General features: G+C 37.1%; 1 protein-coding gene across 2 annotated transcripts in view; it reads right to left on the reverse strand.

Moving 5' to 3' along the window:
* Positions 1 to 20,164, reverse strand: part of PDE1A (phosphodiesterase 1A) — a 163,688-nt gene that overhangs the window by 100,788 nt on the left and 42,736 nt on the right. The window contains exons 2-5 of one of the 2 annotated variants that reach the window (XM_059820139.1): positions 13,443 to 13,456; positions 11,070 to 11,100; positions 6,694 to 6,755; positions 5,880 to 5,893 (exon numbers count right to left, since the gene is read on the reverse strand). The exons of the other annotated variant lie outside the window; for it this stretch is intronic. Coding sequence (XP_059676122.1) covers positions 5,880 to 5,893; positions 6,694 to 6,755; positions 11,070 to 11,100; positions 13,443 to 13,456 — 121 coding nt within the window. The remainder of the gene's footprint in view (positions 1 to 5,879; positions 5,894 to 6,693; positions 6,756 to 11,069; positions 11,101 to 13,442; positions 13,457 to 20,164) is intronic. 2 annotated transcript variants of the gene reach the window in all.

Genomic DNA, 20,164 nt, shown 5'->3' on the forward strand with positions numbered 1-20,164 from the left:
AGCCTGATTTATCGATTTCTAACAATAGCTTTTAACTTTTAGTCTTGCAGATTTATACCTTTTTTTATCCTAAAAGACAACTTTATATTCCTCATCTATAATTTTGTTGGTTTCTGATCGAACTAGGAACACTTTTAACTGGAAGGCTTAAATATCAAAACTTCATTGACAGATTTTAAATTACATAAATGGGACCTTTGCGTTCAGATTCCAAGGAGGCAAAATTCTTGTTGCTGAAACTGCAAGCCGGTAGTCATGTTTAATGATCACTTTAGAGAAAAGAACGACTGTCACAATTTTGCCTAGCCTTAATTTACATCCCGAACATTGAAAAACTTAAAAAACCCCAGACAAACAAATAAACCCACAAATCACTCTTTCTACATTTGACAGCATGCGGAAGGACTCCTTTACCTAGTTAGAGCTACAAAAAATTAAATCTAGATTTGTGAAGCTGCAACAACCTATTTCATACTGTGAGACAGAGGTTTGGGACCAAAGAGAGTTCTACTTACTACAAAACATTGTTTGCATATTTTCAAAAAAGTATGTCAAACAAAATATGTCTCTGTTTGGATCTGATGTTGCACACATGGTTTTTCTTGATGCAATTTGGATCTGCCTGGTCAAAGTCCAGGTTTGGTAATATTGGAACATTCTGGATTTTCATAATATTGTTGTGTAATTAATGGTCCTTGTAAGAGCTGTTTATCACTTTGCCAGAAGCATTTCATATGGAACTGTATCATTGATATAGTTAATATCTGGTAACTGACATAATGGAACATAGTCCATAGGAACTGGTACTTAAGTAACTAAGCTGAGTAGGTGCTTGAAACTTTCACACTAATGGAATAAGTGTGCTCCGTGAGTCCAGCAAAGGGCCACAAAGATGATTAAGGGTCTGAAGCATCTCTCACACAAGGACAGATGCAGAGCCTACCTAAGATATTTCTGACATCATGTTCCCAACTGCCTCTTGATGATGGAAATCTGCCTTCTGATATCCTTACCTTTACACTGGAATCTTTAAGGCAAATTGTAAAGCTTCATAATTTTTTTCAGTAAAAACTGCAATCCTCGAAAAACTGTCTCAAATGCCAAAGAACGCCTGACACTTGTTGCAATGGATGTGAGAATCCACTGAATCAGCACAAAGTGCCTTCAGTGACGTTCTGTTTACAAGCTGAGCATCATTAATAAAGGACTTAAAACTCCCTCAGACCCTAATTAAATTAGTCTGTAAAGGGGGTCTGGGAATCCTGTGTTGGAGTTTATAGAACAATTATAGTTGGACTTCTACATATGGAAGAGATTAAAACTACTGCTGTTCAGACTTTTTGCTCACTGCTTCTACCACCAGAAAGTCCAGCAGAGGACAAGCGAAGAACTGCTCACACGAAGGCCTACACTAATGACAATCTGCTCTCCTGGAGATTGGTGGTAAAGAACCTGTTGCTTGCCAAAGGAATTTCGCCATGTCCAACAATTCTTTACTGATGGGTAAAGCTATCCATCTAGGCACAGCTGTGTGCAATATATCCAACACTGTAAGGATTTTCCTGGACTGCTTCCACATAGATGTCAAGCAACTTTTCTCATAAGATTTTGGAAGGATTTGTAATCATCTGGGATAAAAGAGTATGATTAAAGGATGGCTGGCTCAGCTGGTGCTGACAAATATACTGGCATCTGCTATTCCTCCTCCTGAAAATTCTTTTCCAAGGGAACGAGATCAGTAACAGACTGAGCAAAAGGAGGAATAAATACATCTTTCATGGTCTTTGTGGTGAAACCTTATGGAGTTTTGAGATACCCCATGGTGACCAAAAAGAGGTAACATTTGAGCTGCTGAGGCCCCGACAGAAGGATCCCTGTAAGCAGGAAATTAAGAATGTCTGGTGCAGAGAACTGCAGAGAGACAGGATCCATGTGGTTTGGAGTGGAAAGTCTCTCTGTTGCCTTGCAAATCTGAAGAGGAAGGTGAATACTTCTTTTAAGCATGGTACGGTATTGCAATAAAACCTAGATCCTTTGGAGGTGTATTGGGTTTGCATGGCAAGGTTTTGGTAGCGCGGGGGCTACAGGGGTGGCTTCTGTGAGAAGCTGCTAGAAGCTTCCCCTATGTCCAACAGAGCCAATGCCAGACGGCTCCAACACAGACCCACCGCTGGCCAAGGCCGAGCCAATCAGTGATGGTGGTAGCGCCTCTGGGATAACATATTTAAAAAAGGGAGAAAACAACTGCAACCCATGGAGGACCCCACACCAGAGCAGGTGGATGCCCGAAGGAGGCTGTGACCCTGTGGGAAGCTCATGCTGGAGCAGGCTCCTGGCAGGACCTGCGGACAGAGAGGAGCCCACGCTGCAGGAGGTTTGCTGGCAGGACTTCTGACCCCGTGGGGGACCCACGCTGGAGCAGTCTGTTCCTGAAGGACTGCACACCGTGGAAAGGACCCACGCTGGAGCAGTTCGTGAAGCACTGTAGCCTGTGGGAAGTTCATGGAGAACTGCCTCGCGTGGGCAGGACCCCACACTGGTGCAGGGGAGGAGTGTGAGGAGGAAGGAGCAGCAGAAACAACATGTGATTAACTGACTGCAACCCCCATTCCCCATCCCCCTGTGCCACTGCGGACGAGGAGGTAGAGAAAATCCAGAGTGAAGTGGAAGAAGGGAGGGGTGGGGGGAAGGTGTTTTTAAGATTTGTTTTTATTGCTCATTATCCTATTCTGACTAGTAATAAATTAAACTAATTTCCCCAAGTCGAGTCTGTTTTGCCCGTGATGGTAATTGATGAGGGATCTGCCTGTCCTTATCTCGACCCATGAGCCTTTCGTTATATTTTCTCTCCCCTGTCCAGCTGAGGAAGGGGAGTGATAGAGCGGCTTTGGTGGGCACCTGGTGTCCAGCCAGGGTCAACCCACCACAGGAGAGTACCAAGGTAGACACCAAGAAACTACATAAGGGAATCCAATAACACTCTGTGTAACAAATCTCTGTCACCTAGTGTTAGAAGGCTGGATAATAAATTTAATTGGAATTATTGATTGATAAGCATGTATTTGCTTTTAACTAATAAATTTTAATTGTTATTTTAATTACTAAATTCCAATTAAAATATTCACATAATTGAAATTATAGAAGATTTCATTAAGTACTTAGAACAGTCAAGGCAGTTTAATCCACACCTGATCAATACGGTTTGCAATTGTTCAAATCTACTCTCTGTCTGATTTATGGAAGGGCTCTCTGATACCTTATGGAAGTGTCCTAATTGTCATGCTATATGACAATCACAAAGTAGATCTTCAGTCAATCCTTTGCTGAGTACTGAAATAGTCACTGCGCTAAGTTTGACAATAGTTATTTAACTCACTGATTGAGACATTAGCACAGGAGCCATAAACTGGAATTGGTTTCTATCCTAGTGGATATTTAATTTAAGTGGTAAAATATAAAAGGGAGACACTATGAGGCCAAGCCCAGAATACCCTCTGATACAGTGTTTAGGTATTTTTATATCAGGTCAGATAATTTGAACTAAGTCATATTTGTTTCATTTTGTTTGAGTGAATAAAAGTTATAAATCTAAATTTTTTGTTGAGCTCTTAAATTAACAGATAAAGGTACATATACACATGTAGCCTTGCATAGGTATCATGAGCGATAACCAGCCAAACATGAGTTATCTGAATATGGTACCTAAAAGGAGTAAATTACAGTTTTGGACTAGGACAAGGGTATCTTTTTTGGACAAGTGAATCTTAGTAGATGTAGAAGTGATATACCTCTGTGTTTGGCACTGGTGAGATCCGCATTGGAACACTGCAGTCCGATCAGGTGTTCATAATTCAATGAAGATTTTGAAAACTGGATAGAAAACTGGAGAGAAAATCCGTGAAACTAATGGAATGAATGCCTCACAGTAAAACTTCCAGAGTTTAATCTATATAGAAATAGAGCCAATTTAAAGAGTTCCTAGCACGTGGTCCACAATGTCTAAGTAAGGGACAAAAACTTAAAAAGAGAAGTATTTCAATCTAGCAAGATTATAGAAGTGGATCGAATGAAGTTTAAATTAGAGAAAATAACACTAGAGTTGTCTTAACAATGAAAGTAATTAAGCCTTAAAATAATTTACAAGAAGTATGGTAGAATGTCTATCACTGATCATTTAACCTTTTTTTGTTCCCTGAAAGATATGATTTATCTAATAAATGTTACTGGATTTGAAGCAGAGATCTATTGTGAATAACTATATGTACTCTATTAAGCATGAAGTACACTCAGGTAAATACAGTAATCCCTTCTTGTTTGTAAAATCCATTAATGCATAAATTAAAACAAACCAGTATTTATTTAGAAATAATAAAGAAATAAATATACGATCATTAAACCATTCCTAATTGTCATTTGCCTGCTTTGTTCAGTTGCAAATTTCTATAAAAGAGGATCTGAAATAATTGATTCTTGCTCTTGGAGCACTGAACAATATTTTTAAGTCAATATCCGCATGTAAAATGCAATTTGTTCTAGTATTTAAATTTTTTTTAAATATTTTTCCAGTATTTAAATTTCCTGCATACTTTGAAATTGTAATATTCAGTTTCCTTCTGCAATATATCATCTGATATTACATATCTGCACCATGTAAATGATAAAGATAACTTTAACAACAGTGTACAGACTATTTCTCAATTGGTCTTCACACTGAGCACCATCAGTCTTGAGAGATATGTAGCACCTGTCTCAGCAGTTGGACTAAAGCTTCTGTAAAATTACATGATAGACCTTTAAAATTAAAACATTGGCATTAAAGAAATATTATCTTGAGTACTGAATCAACAACAGTTTTGTATACCACACTTACTCAAACTTTTGACTACATTCCCATAAAGAGAAAAATTTACAAGTTTTGTCCAGGTTGCTTTACATTCTAAATTCTTACAAGTATGATCCTTTTATGTAAATGTAATTTGATCATCACTCCATGTACTGCAGAAGTCTTAATGTTTTACTTTTAATTAGCAGAAGAATGGAATTAAAAATAACTCTGTGTTCAATCCAAATCAGTGTTGGACAGATTGCTTAGCTTCTACAGACCAATACCGTGAAACCCTAACTGTCAAGTACAGTGTTTTCTTATGTGCAGTTTCATTGATTTCATTATAGTGACTACTCATGGACACAATTATTTGCAGGACTACATCTTTACTTACTAAAGAAACACCATCAAAGGATAATCAGGAAAAAATATGGATATAATGAAATCAATCCCTTTTACCAAACCAGTTTGCAAGTTTCTATAAATGCATATTTGGCAATCTCAGAAGAACGCTTTACATGGAAGTTTCAAACATCTGTGCTGCAGCCAAAAAAATACCACATTAATGGATCTGCTCAGGATCTATACATCATCTTGGGACAGTGATGATAGCAATCCAATTCATCCAGCCACTCTTTGTTCTATGAATATTTACTATACAAAATAAGGAGAGTTTATTGCATGAAACACACCCCCCTCCCCTTATTTTAAATGAACACTTGTAGAACAGCAGGTGTGCTTTTAAACATTTAAACATGAAGAATCTGTAATGTATGTAATCCATGCTGTTTGTTTACTGGTTTGGATTTCACTTAATTTCATAAGAGAAACTAAACTGGACACTGCTCTAGAGAATCTTCAGCATGGTTAATTCATTTTGCATTCATCCCTGAATTTGTTCACGGCTTATTTACCAGCACAACAGATACGAATTCATATTTGGTGTGTTAGCCCATGCTAAGCTGAGTTGGAGTCACATTCCACATTTAAATGAGAGGTGGTAACTCATGGCTCTATTGCCCATGTGAGCAGTTCTTCCAGTGCCAAGTCAAACAGATTAACTTCAACCTCCTTTGGCAATTATTTAAACTAATTTCTTTGACCGCACTAGAATGAAGGAGAAGTTGCTGCTACTGGGCTTCCTCTGGGAGCCTATTCCTAACAGCTAAGACACAGTAATAACCATGCAGTCTTCCCAGTCTTTTGACTAGAGCCCTGGTTCTCCATTTTTGCTTATACTCAGTTCTCCAGCCCTGATCTAGTTTCTCCACCTGTTAGGCAAGCTTTAACACATACTAGTTTGTAATGTGTGCTATAACGTATGGTAAGGCGTTACTATGGTCTTGATGTTACACTAATCTGGCTGTGCAGAAGTACTCTAACGAAGCTGGGAGACAAACTGAATTTGCCTGCTAAATTCACCTATTGATAATGCTCACACAGGCCTTTCCATCACTATTTCAGATGCTACAGAGAAGAATCAGAGTGGGTGGAAAGCAAAACTATGTCAGCACCAATATCTCCTCTTCAGTCTGCATCTGGTAAACCTTGGCCCACAAAATGATCTTGACACTGGGAACATCCACCTTGGTGCTAATAACCAGACTCTGTATTCCTACCAAAGAAAGCTGGGCAGAAGCAACACGTAGTCTGAGAGATGTCTGCCAGGGAAGTCCCTCCATAGTTCAGGAGAGCAGCAGGAGGGCGCAGTCTGAGCGTGAAACTTCCTGGAACAAAGGACTTAATCAACAAAATGAACACAGACATGTGCAGGATTGAGGAAATTAGCTAACTAGTGAAGGCTGCAGTTACATCAGCAGCTGCATGAGACTGGCCACTGGCTACTCACATGTCAGACAGTGTTCCACCTGCAGTATAAGTCCTCCATCCACCAAGATCCCAAATCTCCTATTAAGAGAAGTGATTCCTGCTGGTGCGAGAATTCACACCTCACTTCTGCTAGGAGGAGTCAGTGCAAGATAGTGGTCAAAAACCGTTCTGCTGCCTGAGGCACGTGATCAGTTCTCTGCTTGCTGCTGCTCGCCCGTGATCACTGATGGCACTGCCAGACACAATCCTCAGAGCAGTCAAGCAATCAGTGGCACAGCAAGCATTCTAACTCTTACTTCCAGCTGAAGCTAAAGGCCCAAAAGAGATAAATAAATATCAGAAATAAATATGTAGACAAATGTTGTCAAGTAAAAAGGCTGGAAAGATATAGGGTCTTTGGGAAGAAGTAGCTTTATTAAATGACTACCACAGGGATCAAATAATGAAGCCAATTTACAGAAAATTACCAAGATAAGGAAGAATAGAAATTGCCAAAAGCACATAAAGATAATGAGACAAGAGCTCTGAGGTTTTTTTCGTAAAATAATATGTCAGAGAGCACAAAGTATATAGGAAGGAGGTGGAGGCAACTAATTGTTCAAGAAGCAGAGATATTTACAAGAGAGGAATAATGGGCCATTACTTCAGTTTCATGCACAATAATAGAAATACGCTTTGATAGGAAAGCGCAACAGATTTCACTTAAAATGATGAAATCTTTGGAGTTCACACTTACAGGAAAAGGAAGGAAAAAGGAAGGAACAGAAGAAATACAGTATGAATGGGAATGAAATCAGAAAGGCTGAGGCATAAAATGAATTAAACTACCACGATTCACATAGGCAAAGCCCGATGAAATTCACTGTTACATTCTTAAGGAACTAGCTGAATCTTGCTCTCAGTCATTAGTTATAGCTTCACAAACTAAGAGGGAGAGGGTATTAGAGGGCTGAGGAAAGGCACATAGTACCTATCTTTGGGGAGGTAAAGAAGAACCTCGGAAATATATCCATCCATTTAACTGAGATTCACAGAAAGAAACAAATCTCATCGTTAATAAATCCATTTATAAGAGCATGCATGTTAAAAAAATAATAAAATACAGCCAAAAGTAATTTGCTCAAAGCAAATCACGACAAATCTCTTTAATTTTCTTCTTTGCTAGACTAACTCGTCTAGTGTATAAGGAGGAAGTGCTTATGTAATATATTGCATATTCTCTTGGATGAAGAAATAAAGCTCAGTGATAGGAGCTTGTGAAAGTCAACAGAATGGGTAAAGTTGCAAGTACCTAGGAGGCTGGGTAAATATTTAATTTAATATAGACAATTGAAAAATGTTATAGAAAGGAGATGGAGACAATTGATGAGGCAGCAGCAATGCAGAAAATTATCTGGAAACTATACTGAGACTGATAACATGAGTAAGAATGGAATATAACATAAAAAAGCAAGTCTTGGTGAGGTGATATAAGACAGAGTTGTGTGTACAATAAGGCAAACCATTTTTCCATCAACTAAGCCCTAAACAACTTGTTGCTGGAATAATCTGTCCATTTGGAGGAATCACAGTTTGAAGAAAGCTGTAGACATACCACAGTCTGAAAGGAAAACAATAATAAACCCCAGAAATTTAGGCAACACCACCTGAAGGGAAATATTGAAGAACTGGATTAGTTTTCTCAAGCAAAGGTGTGACTGAAAGCCAGAGAGGTACACATGGAAAAACTTATTAAGAAGTTGATGCCAAACTATTCCTCCATACACTCAGGAAACAAACTTTTCAAACTGGGCAAATTTTACAGCATATCTCATTGTAGTGCACAGATATTGAGAGAATATGCGAAGAAGCTAAGTCAGATCATGGAAGCAGTCAGTAGCAGAATGGAGCTCAGCCTGGGCTAAGACATAGACTTCAGGATTCCTAAGAAAATCTTTACGTAGTCTGGCTTTACATTAGTTAATAGAGTCATTAAAGCTGATTTTTGCATTCCAAGAGGATGGAATGTAAAAGGGAAGACCTGGTAGCACAACAGTACAGTTTAATTGAGGCCCTGAAGGGGTAATCATTCTGGCTAGATCAGTCTTGCTGAAAATTGTTTAAAATCTACATGCATTTCTACAGGGACTCGGTAATTTGTTTTTGTTCAAAACAACAAGAAAATACTGTTAATTATTTAGAAAAAACATCCCAGTTATTCAGGTATAATATTAATTTAATTTTAATTTTTATGAAGCATGTTACAGCACTGAAATACTTTCCCCTAGCATTAAGGATGCTATTAATTTGGTTCACAACAATGTTTGAACAATTCCTTGTAATTGTCCATTATCAACAGAGGTTACTGCAATATATTAGTTTTACACCAATGCATTTTACCTGTTTTACATAAAAGAAAAGTTCCAGTCCGTGTCTATCCAAAGCTGCAAAAACCCACATGATTAGTTTTCAAATGAGACCTTAAGAGGACCTGTTATTCTGGTGCTGAAAACTGGGTTTTCTAAAGTTAGGGGATTAATAATTTAAGAAAGATCAGCTCAGCACAAAATGCTTCTCAGTTGATGTCACCAGGAGGCCAAACTAATTTCCTCAAAAAGTACAAACATTTACCCATCAAGTCTATAACAACCACCACGACATGGCAAAAGCAGCATTTTTTAAGGTGTGAACATGGACTGAAAACCTTTGAGCTCCAACAATTGGAATGGCAGTACAGAACAATAAAGCAGACTTAATTTCTCTGTGTCAAGCTATGTTTCAAATATTATACGCAGGCCTGGAGGAAAACTGTATGTCAACATTTCTGGTGATCAGGAAATTGTTTTACTTAATTTTTGCAAACTGAAAAAAACACCCAAACACCAGGATCTGCTTCCTAAGTGGATTTTTCAGATCCCTTAAAGTACCTTGAGGAGCCAGACATTTTTAACAATGAGAAACAATACAAAGCTCACTCATGCCAGTTGGAAAATTACTCAACAACTGATCTTGTAATGTCTCTTGAATTCATCATTAACCCTGGAAAAGTTTGCCTGGGAATAGTGCAAAACAGCACACCAGCAGTGTCTCAAACAGACCATCAGGCCAACATTAAATATTTAATGTATTTCACCAGTGTCGCCATCTGTAGCCTACCTGCAGATAACATGGAGTAATTAACACAATTTATGTTTCAGTGTATTAAGGGATGAGCAAGCACGTAAAACTGCAAATGACCACATTCTCATTAATTTCTTTGTCAGCTCACCACCTGCTTATCTTTACATTTCCACATTACTAATTATATTGTTACTCATTCTCTTCCTCTTTTAATTTTGCTTTTTTATTACACTTCTTTCTTTTTTTTTTTTTTTTGCTTCACATCATCTCTGTAAAGTTTCTCATCATCCTCCCTTTCTCAATTCCACAAACTCCTATCCATCTTCTCAGTGTTCCTCTGTCACTAAAGCCACTGTGTTTTGCATTGGTTTATACATTTACATATTCATCCCAAACATCATCAAGTTCAATTTTGGTGCTGACATCCTATATTTAAAATCCTGACTTTTCATTTGAATCTGTGGGGGTGTCTGCAGGGTCCGTCTACAGCAAAAGGGCCAGATAACATCAGCTGTTAAAATAGGAGCATGAGTGTAAATAGTGTGTGTGGATGGGATACACGAAACTCTCTGAAAGGGTGCTTTCCCAAAACTGTTTATGTTAAAGAGGAAGATGATCATCAGCCACATTAAACATTAACCAGGGAATTACGAAGAGACTTCTGAAACAAAGGAGTCAGCTTGAAAAAAAGTATAGAGGAAGCATAGAAATTTGGAGCAACAGGGAGAGACCTTGGAGTGGAAACAGCAACACTCAAAACCTGGTCTGACACTGCCAGAAGTCACCGTGCAGTCATTGCAAGACCTGTATCAGCACAAGCTTATGGGGCACCTCAGCAGCTCCTGGAGCAACAATGGGCACACACAATGCTGGAGAAACCCCGTCTCCATTGCAAGGTGTGTGGAGGTAAGGAATGAGACTTTTCAGACTTAATTTACAATGTGAACATAGCTTCACTTTCTTACACCATGCCCGATCCTCACACTTGTCTCCTTTCCTAAGTCCTTTCCCACTCAACAATCACCAGCTCTTTCTTCAACCCTTCCCAAAACCCAGGTCTCTTCCCCTCCCACTACCAGTATGCAGTGATCTTCTCTATTTAAAAACAGCAAGGCTTGACGACTCCTCCACTCTTACTATGAACTAATCTCCACCTCCAGCATCAATGACATGCCTGGCTTTCCCTTTCCTTAACTCACTGAACATCCATCCACAGCCATCCCCATGAGTTATCCTCTGCTTTTGATGAGATTTCTAATATTCTTAACTTTTTGTGAATCTATCATCAAAATGCATTGACAGTCTCTATCAGTACACCACTTAGAATAAAAGGCTCTCAATCTGGACTGAGCCTACTAAACGGTAACATAGTACAAAAAATAGTAATAGACAATGCTGGATTTATTCTTATTATGGTAGAGCACAATCTTCAAGATTAATAAATTGAGGGCAGGCTTTTTCATAATAGTACAATGATCTATAAATATCCATGCTCAGAAAGCACCTATTATATATCCATCGTGAAAAATCAGGAGTGAAAATATAATACATTCTGGGGTGGAATTAACTTATTCTGGAGGCAGACCAAAGAAGTAAATTATATGTGCAACTATTTGGGGTCCTGGCATTGTGAAACATTGTGTTAGAAATATTTTCACAATGGATATAATTTTTATAAATATTTGATCAATAAATCATATTTCCATGATTTGCAATTTCTTTGCTTGCTCTTTTTGTAATCATCCAATGTTCCTGACTTATGTCTCCTAGTATTATAGTAATAATTTCAAAACTTAAAGATGAAGTAATGGAAAATATTTCTTTTTCTACATTTCCATGCACACTTGTTGTTAAAAATAAAAATTTTGTTATGTCTCCACAACACGACATAATGCCTTGCAGAGACATACAGGGAAGCTGAAAATTAGTTATGCTTGATATCAGAAGAAAATCTACATTTTTCTGTTTTGTTTTACATTGGGCAGGCTAATCTTACACTGAGATTACAATATATAAATGAAGACACAGAGTTTTATTTAAGGCTATGTACAAGTTTTTGTATACGAGTTAAGATATTAATTAACTGAACTGCTTATATTAGTCATTAGTATTTCTAGATGATCCTGTATTATGCATGAAGCTTTCCAGTCCTTTGTATTTTCCCCTCTTTCCTGCTGAATTTCTGGTTTCCAAACTCTGAATAAAACCAGATTGCCAGAAAAGAACATTAAAGCAAGTGGTATCATTTTAAATGTAGTGTTGCAATGACTGACTGAGTTCTTATCAGAGAACATACCAATAAGTCCTTTTTTCCACACCAGCAGCTGAGCTCAGAAAACCACAGGTTTATGCCAATGCAGCCTATGCAGTTGTCTATGAAGGTCATCAAAATTCACATTTTTAAAACAACTTTGAAATCATTCTTGAGAGCAGAATTCAGAAAATGCTTTGGGATAACATCTCCAAAGCTTTACACAAACTGTTCCCCAGTCCCTCTTTTGGCTTTGCTAATTTTCTTCATGACTTTGTCATTATTGCCTCACAGGCATCATAACCATGTAAAAAAGTTAGAAATATTTAAAATATAAACTTTTTTTAATGGGTTGTCAAATCCTGTTTTCACCTTCAGATTCATTTAAAAAGTAAATCAATATAGTTATAATTCCTAGGTGGGTAGGCAGTTTCTGTAATTTTTTCTATTATCTGTCTTTTTATGTACATAAAAGGAGAAATTTTGAAGAATTAAAATAAATGCTTGCAAGTGTAAGCTTGTTTAACGGAAAATTAAACATTCCAGAAGTCAAGATTCCGGTAATATCCAGTAATAAACAGAATATTGGCTTGGATTGTTCTTCACTGTTCTCTTCTGGTTTGGAAATCAATTTTTAATGACATAATCTGATAGGTCCTTAAGGGCAAGCCAAAATTTAAACACAGAATACACTGAAATATTAAGTCTATGACAGGAAAAAAATTAAAAATATTTTAAATGTCATGCCTTCCTGAGATACCTTGTTCTCATTCTCCTATTTAGTGAAGATAATTTCCAAGCAGATTAATGAACAAATGCTAATGAGCATCTCAACACTGTGACCAACCCCAACATACATGGTTCCGCTACATGGGTGAATCAGGATTTCTTTTGCTTCGAGTGCATTTATGTGCACACAGGCAAATTAGAAACCCAGAAAGTCATCCTAGCCTGGTTTTTAAACCAATGGTCATGAGATCCCTGTGACCTAGCCAGGATCATGCTGGAGGATATTCAGCCTGGTTTGATAGAAACAGCTGTTTAAAAACTGTATAAAGGAAGTTCACTTCCCCTCTTTGCTGCTGCTTCTAGCGGGAGTCAAACTCCTCTCCCTCCTCCACTAATTTCCACCCCCAGATATGGAGGCAAGAGACCTACCTTCATCCCAGTCTCTGACCCCAGCTGGGTGCTAAGCCATGCTCCAATACTTCCTTCTCACCACTGCAGAGACAAATTAAAAACTCTGCATTTACAACATGTAAAACCTGCCTATTACTTAAACATGCATGACGGGGCATATTTCCTTTGCTAACTCCTTAAGTTTTCTTGATGGAGCCGCTGCACTGGACAAGCTACAGTTTTCATCATGGGCTTTCTTACATGGATATGAAGCACGCTAACCTGAGACACGACAGGTGCCATGTATTCCATGGGTACTGCAGGAACTAATACTTTGGGAAAGCAGAAAGGAGTGTTCTTACCAGGTTATTTAAACCTGTAACTTTCCAGAAAAGGATAGTGCAAGGGAGGAGTAAAAATAAATCTTTCCCACCAAACTGAAGGCTGCAAGGTCTGTGAAATAAGAGTGACTCTTACCTTTTGCTACAGCTCCTTGTCCTACCAGTTTGAAAATATAAATCACTGTTAATCTGTGTGGAGGGCCAGTGCTTTTCACCACATCCATTTACAGTGTTTCTTCTTCACTCATTGGCCTTGTCTCAAAAAAGTGAAGAACGCAGCATAACAGGGTTTTTTTATGGCTATTAGGTCTGATGAAACATACTTCCAACACAATGTTTCACAATGCCAGGACCCCAAATACTTGCACATATAATTTACTTCTTCGGTCTGCCTCCAGAATAAGTTAATTCCACCCCAGAATGAACTATATTTTCATTCCTGATTTTTCACAGAAAAATAGGACAAAAAAAATTTTCCCCACCAGGGAAAAAATTAATTCAGTCTCAGATCTGAACAGAATTCAATTTCTTTGCTGCCTATTGTCTTCTCTGTTTTCTAGGATGTGCAAAAAATTCACAGTCTTCTTTTGAACTTTCTCTTGTACCTTCTTCATTGCTTTCTCCTCTTGAAGGAGTACTGCCACAAAGCCAGGTGGCAGCTGTACAGTCACTGCTCATCACTCATATTTCTTCAGGGATAATAGGAAAAGTTCCACTCTTCCCTTCTTAACTCCCCTGAAAAGCAACTAACTATGTGTCATCTCCTGCTGATCTATGGCTACTATCTGAAAAATTGCCTCCTTTTGATCCTGGTTGAGGCATAACCTGACTTGCCTGAGAATGTCCTTCCAAACCATGCAAATGACACTTTAATTCCAACTAAAAGTAATCCTTAGAGTTGAAAAAGTTAATCACTGAATGCACATCAATTCTCACTTAACATTTCACCTTCAGAAGTCCACAATCAAAGTTAGTGTTAAATCAGTTCTGGCTTAAGTAGGAACAAAGTAAAGGGAAAGTTTTAACAAAAAGCTTGAGATACGTAGGCAATATTGTTTTTCATATGGTATATTCCCTAGAGGGGAAGAATTCTTCTCAGGGCAGAATAAAACTGGATATACAACAATATAAAACAAAATGCTTTTCACTTAAATAAATAAGCATGCCCTCATTAATGAACTGTCTTAAGTTAGGAAGTTTAGTAGACTAAAATACAAATAATGCGATAGTTCTTACCCATCAAAAGCTTTTGTTTTCAGCTGTTGAAAGTACCAGAACAAATGGTCCTTTTCACAAGTCTGTTCTTAAAACCAGTAAGGATTTCCCCCATCGCTTCAATAGCAATGTAGACTACCATTACTGGGATGGCGATAAACATTTTTCTAATTTCCTATCTCAATCTGGTTATGGCCAAGCTACCTATATTATAGAACATGCTATGCTATAACATATTACCAATTCATTTAATTTCAATCAATTTTTTTTCTTGCTGAAATTTCTAAAATGTATTTATTCACCTTCTTCTAGTATGATTAAGGGGTTGAATACTAACATTTGGACAGCTGTTTAAATGTATCTGAACAGCTTTAACCTACATAAGTGAATGTAAGACATTTGCTCCTTTTCTTTTGCATTTCTAACGTATGTGGTTCTGCCTCCTTTCAATCTACTTATTGAATAACTGTGTCTGAAAACTGGATTCTCCATGCTTTCCCCCTACTTAATCTACCGTTCTGTCTCTCCTGCTTTCTTAATTTACAAAATGCCACCTACTGTCCAAATTTTTTGATATACTGCTTTACATTTTATCTTCCTTTCCACCACCTTCTGGAAGTGCATTGTTCTCAAAAACAGTGTAATTTATTAGCCTGAATTTCTAAGAACTTCTTACACCCTTCATAATGGTCTGGATACTGCTCAAAAATGTCTTCACTTATTGCTTCAATCAAATTCTTTTTTCATAGCTTCTTATCATGCTAGGAGCAGACACTCCTGTCTTCTCAATCCTCCTCCCAAAGCCCAATTTTTTTATTACTACTTTTTTACACCAACCTCTTTCTCATTCCAATTTGTAATTTAGCTCTTCCAAGGTACTGCCATTTTAAAAAAAACTATCGATGGTTTAAATCAATACACAACTATATAACATCTTCAGGTATTTACCCATCAGTGTAGGCATTAAAGCCACACAGGAAGAGGTAGAAGCAAGCAGGTAGGCAGAAAATACCTTTAGCAACACCACCAACAGGATGGCCATGGCTATGAACTACATGTAGTTTTGCAGAAGTTGCAGCAAACTTTGCCATTAGGGCAAGGGGCAACCAAGAAACAGACTGTGAGATCAGGGTCTTCTTGTGGAGCTGTGTTTTTACATTCCAGCCTTTCCTTAGAGCAAGAAGCAAAGGATGACTGCATCTGCTCCTCCCTGCCCACCTTCCTCCTACACCACAGGAATAAATTGTCACTCATTAAATTAATATGCTACATTAATTTTCAGTTAAGCTATCACTAGCAATAAAGATATATAATGTACATTCATCATAACTGCAGTTCACAATTCAACATAAACCTGGCAAAGTTTCCTATACATCTGCTTATTCCCTACACACAGTATAAAGAGAATAATAATTTGGACCCATCTGAAGACCACTACAAATAAAGGGAAAAAACATCCTTTTTTTTACGAGCTTCTAAGCAGCTAAAATATACTACTTTCTAGACTGCCCACAGGTACTTTTTTTTTTCTTGTTTACTGAGCTCTTCATATGTTGTTCTGATTTGGTACCTTTTTTACAGATACTAATTGAAAAGGTGCAAACACTGGTTATACCCATGCAAAACACAAATATACTATATTGAAGCCACAGGATAAAGAGAGTAAGATAGCACTCACAAATAGGAAAAAAAATAATGCATTAGCATAGTAGGAGGACGTATTTGCTTGTACTTCGTAGAACTACTGAATATTTTGAGCATTTGAGCAGGGGAGAAAAAAAAAAAAGAAAAAAAAAGAAAGAAAAGAGAAGCCGTGTAAGGGCATTACACTGATGGTTAGTTTTTGCTAGAAAATACTTGTTAGTATATTTTTTCAAGAGGAAAGAGTCTCTGCCAAAAACTTATAATATCCAGAAGTCACAGAACATGCTGTTTCTATATGTCATTACACTGCATGTAAGTGAAAAAAAATCCAGAAGTTGTTGATATGGATTATTCTTATTCCACAAATTACAGCAGTATAAACATTTTCTGGAAACCGGGTCTTTGTAAACATTTACAATATACTGTACAGTATATACAGTACGTAATTACCTATGTGCCCTGTAGTGGTGTAAAAATCATGTTGGAATAGTTTCTGCCAGTGGATTACAGTGAAGATCAACATCCAACTTTTGGAGCTGATTTTAGTATACAATAAAATAATGAAACAGCCATATATATTTTAAGGGACTAGAAGTAAGAGACCAAAGGACTGGACTGGGTCATTTTCTTAGTAAAGGAGAATTCAAAGTTAGAGAGAGATCCGGTCTAGTTAATTGCAGTTAATACAACATTCATATATATAATGAACAAAGATGCTGGAACAACAGCAACAGTACAAGAGCTTCTCTCATATGCAGACACCATAGAGAAGATAATAATAGAGCTTCCTGAAGAGCTGGAAAACAAGTGTTTTTCACCCTTGTTCTTTCTCTTGCTTTCAGCACTGTAAGCCCTATTTTCCTATCCCTACTGCTCTAAGGGAAAACCCTTGATCCAAAATTGCATGAGACCACAGAAAATGTGCAGAACATAAAAGAGAGGTATTTTGCAGCTAACACATGAGTATTTTTAAAACACATTAAGAGCCCTAAATCAAAGATGTTACACAGCAAGGACAAATTCTTTATTATTATCCAACTGCCATTGATCTGGAAATCTCAAAAGACCCTCGGTTTCTTGAAATAATTCCAGGCTTTCTTGGATCCTGCCAAGGCAGAGACACCAGAAGAACAACTTTGCTTGTGATACTCTTAATGCTTTTGCTTCCATTCACAGTCAAGACCAGGAAGACCAAAGTCATACAACCCACCCCCCCTGAAGACTGAAGCAGAGTGCAGAAAAATGTTAGCTTCAGTATAAGCTTTGACTAATAACTGTCTAGATTCTTATGTTAATAGCAATCATAGAAATTTGAGAACTAAAACACTTATTATGTCAACTAATCTATGCAGTTGGCAGGGAAGGTTTTGTTCCCTAAAGCGTATTTTATATTGCTTCATTCAGTCCAATTTTAAATGTCAGAGCTATGAAGCTCCCACTGCTTTCGTTGAGAAAGCTGATTTGTTTATTGTTTGAATTAACTTCACCGTCTCCAGTTATAGCAAACATGCTCAAGATGCTGTTCTTAATAAAAATATGGAATGTCCTCCGTAATTTATGTTAGCATTAAAATAGCCAGTGAATATCTAAGCTACAAGTTCTGTTGAAATATATCTTTGCATATAGCAGACTGTTCTTTTGTTATTAAGGAATATAGGAATCTCTAAGTATTTGGCATTCAGTTTCTGATGCAATTACAAAATTTTATCCAAATTGATATGCTTTAGTAATCAGTTCAACGTGATTCATAAGCTTGGCTTTTTCACACAGTTATATTTCTGAATTATTTTTTTAGTTATTTCCAAGCACTACTAGGTAGCAAATACTGAAAGTTACACTTTGTTCCCAGTATTTTAATATGTTTACTTCTTCATGGATTCAGGACTTACAAAAATTTGAAAATGAGTCAGAAATGTCTTTTTATTATTGAGTTTCCCATCTTGAAACATGATACCTATCCCATTCTTATGTAGAATATTGGTGGTATTGAAGCGATTATTTCGAATAGATTCTCAACCTGTTTTTTACATTACTGGGAAGGCAGCTCAAGTAAAAGTACAGATCCACTGTAAAGGTAACTTTGCTAAGTAGGCAGATATTCATATGTACTTACTAAGTTCTGACATAGCTCCCAAGAAAGACATGATTTTTAAGAGTAACTATGATTAGTGTTGGCCATAGGTGAAACATGGATAAACATAAATATAAAATTTAGGTAATTTGATATTTTCTTCTCTGTTCTTTTCTTTTCTTTTTGAGAGAAAAACTGACTAGCCTGCTGATTCAGTTACCTCAATGTAAGGCCAGTGCCCAGTAAAACCATTTCACCTTCTGGAGAGAAAATTACAGGATTAAAAGGACTGAGGCTAAATCTTCACAATTCTTGTACAAAACAACTTTTTCACTGGAGAAATATGTTCCAAAGTCATGAGGAAAATGAACACACATTAAAAAAACCAGCTCTTTAATGTACTATGATAGCATCTGTATTTACTGTACATGATATGATCTTTATGGCATATGGAGGTTGTCTTTCTGTTTGAGCTGACTAAAATATTATGCTGGTCTTGACCTTGGAAACGTTTCTTAAGCATTTACTGTAGTATTACAGAGATCCTTTGCCAGAAGAGTCACTGCAGAGCCATGGGCTCATAGGGGGCTTTCCATATTAGGGGTTTTCTTGCTCTGGATTAAGCATGCCAACAGTAGTTAGTTGCCGTTCTGTATTTAGAACTGATTTGCAGGAATGGATTTTGGTAAGAAGTGTTGAAACTTCTTGTATTTCATTGAGTTAAGTTCACTCCCACAAGACAATTTAGGGAAACATCAGTTAAGAAAGCTCTTGCGAACTATCCAGTACTACACTAGCTACAGCAGATTTCTACAGCAGATTCCTAAACACATCAGGATATACGCACTTATTCACCCGCAATTCTAATGGCCCCAAAAGTCTGTGAAGAATGTGTATTTAAAGGAATTTTTTTAAAAGTTATAGTTTATGGGATAATTATCATAGATCCTTAAAATCAATTATTGATGTTTAAACAGAAATATATTCAACTAAACTATTAGCTTAAATAAAAAGATACCACTTCAGGAAAATATCAAATGTCTCTTAATCATCAGTCAAAAGCTTTCTGTGAAATAACTTAACTCCACTTTATTACAGCAAAGTGCAAAGTGTTTGATTTAATTTACGATATATATTGCATAGCAAAGCCATACAGGACATTCAAATTTAAGGTTAACGGTTAAGTCATTTCACTCCTGTAGTAACCTTTAATGTCCAAATTCTCTTTCTGCACCATTACTGTAACACTACTGAAAGACTACCTGTCTGAACTTACTCTGGAGCTGCAACACCAACTGTTACTGTATTCTGATAATATATGAGATCAGTAGTGGCCATGCAATAAATTAAAATCCTCTATTTGCTCTGGGACCATCTATAATTTTATATTTATTTGTCATATCAACACTGTGGTTACAATATCCTTCCTACCGATGTCACCCAGTAAGAACTGGAGTTTTGTTGAAGATGTCACCAGCCACAATCTGAAGTGTGAACTATTGCAGGTTTATTTAATCTTACAACCACTGCATCCTTATTCATAGTAGTTTGAGAAACATTATTTCCCACTCAAGGTCACTTGGTCTGAAGCTAGAACTGGCCAAAGGAAAGAAAGGGGTTTCCCGAGGTAAAAAGCACAAATAAACTAGATCTAATCCTGATCTGTAAAAATAATTTTATAATGGACTTTAAAATATAAAATAATCAGAAATCAGAAAGACGTTTCATAGATCAAACTAACATATGTAGGAAGCAGTGAAGAACCACCT

Source organism: Gavia stellata, chromosome 8, assembly GCF_030936135.1.
Source record: "Gavia stellata isolate bGavSte3 chromosome 8, bGavSte3.hap2, whole genome shotgun sequence".
NCBI classification, from domain to species: Eukaryota; Metazoa; Chordata; class Aves; order Gaviiformes; family Gaviidae; genus Gavia; species Gavia stellata.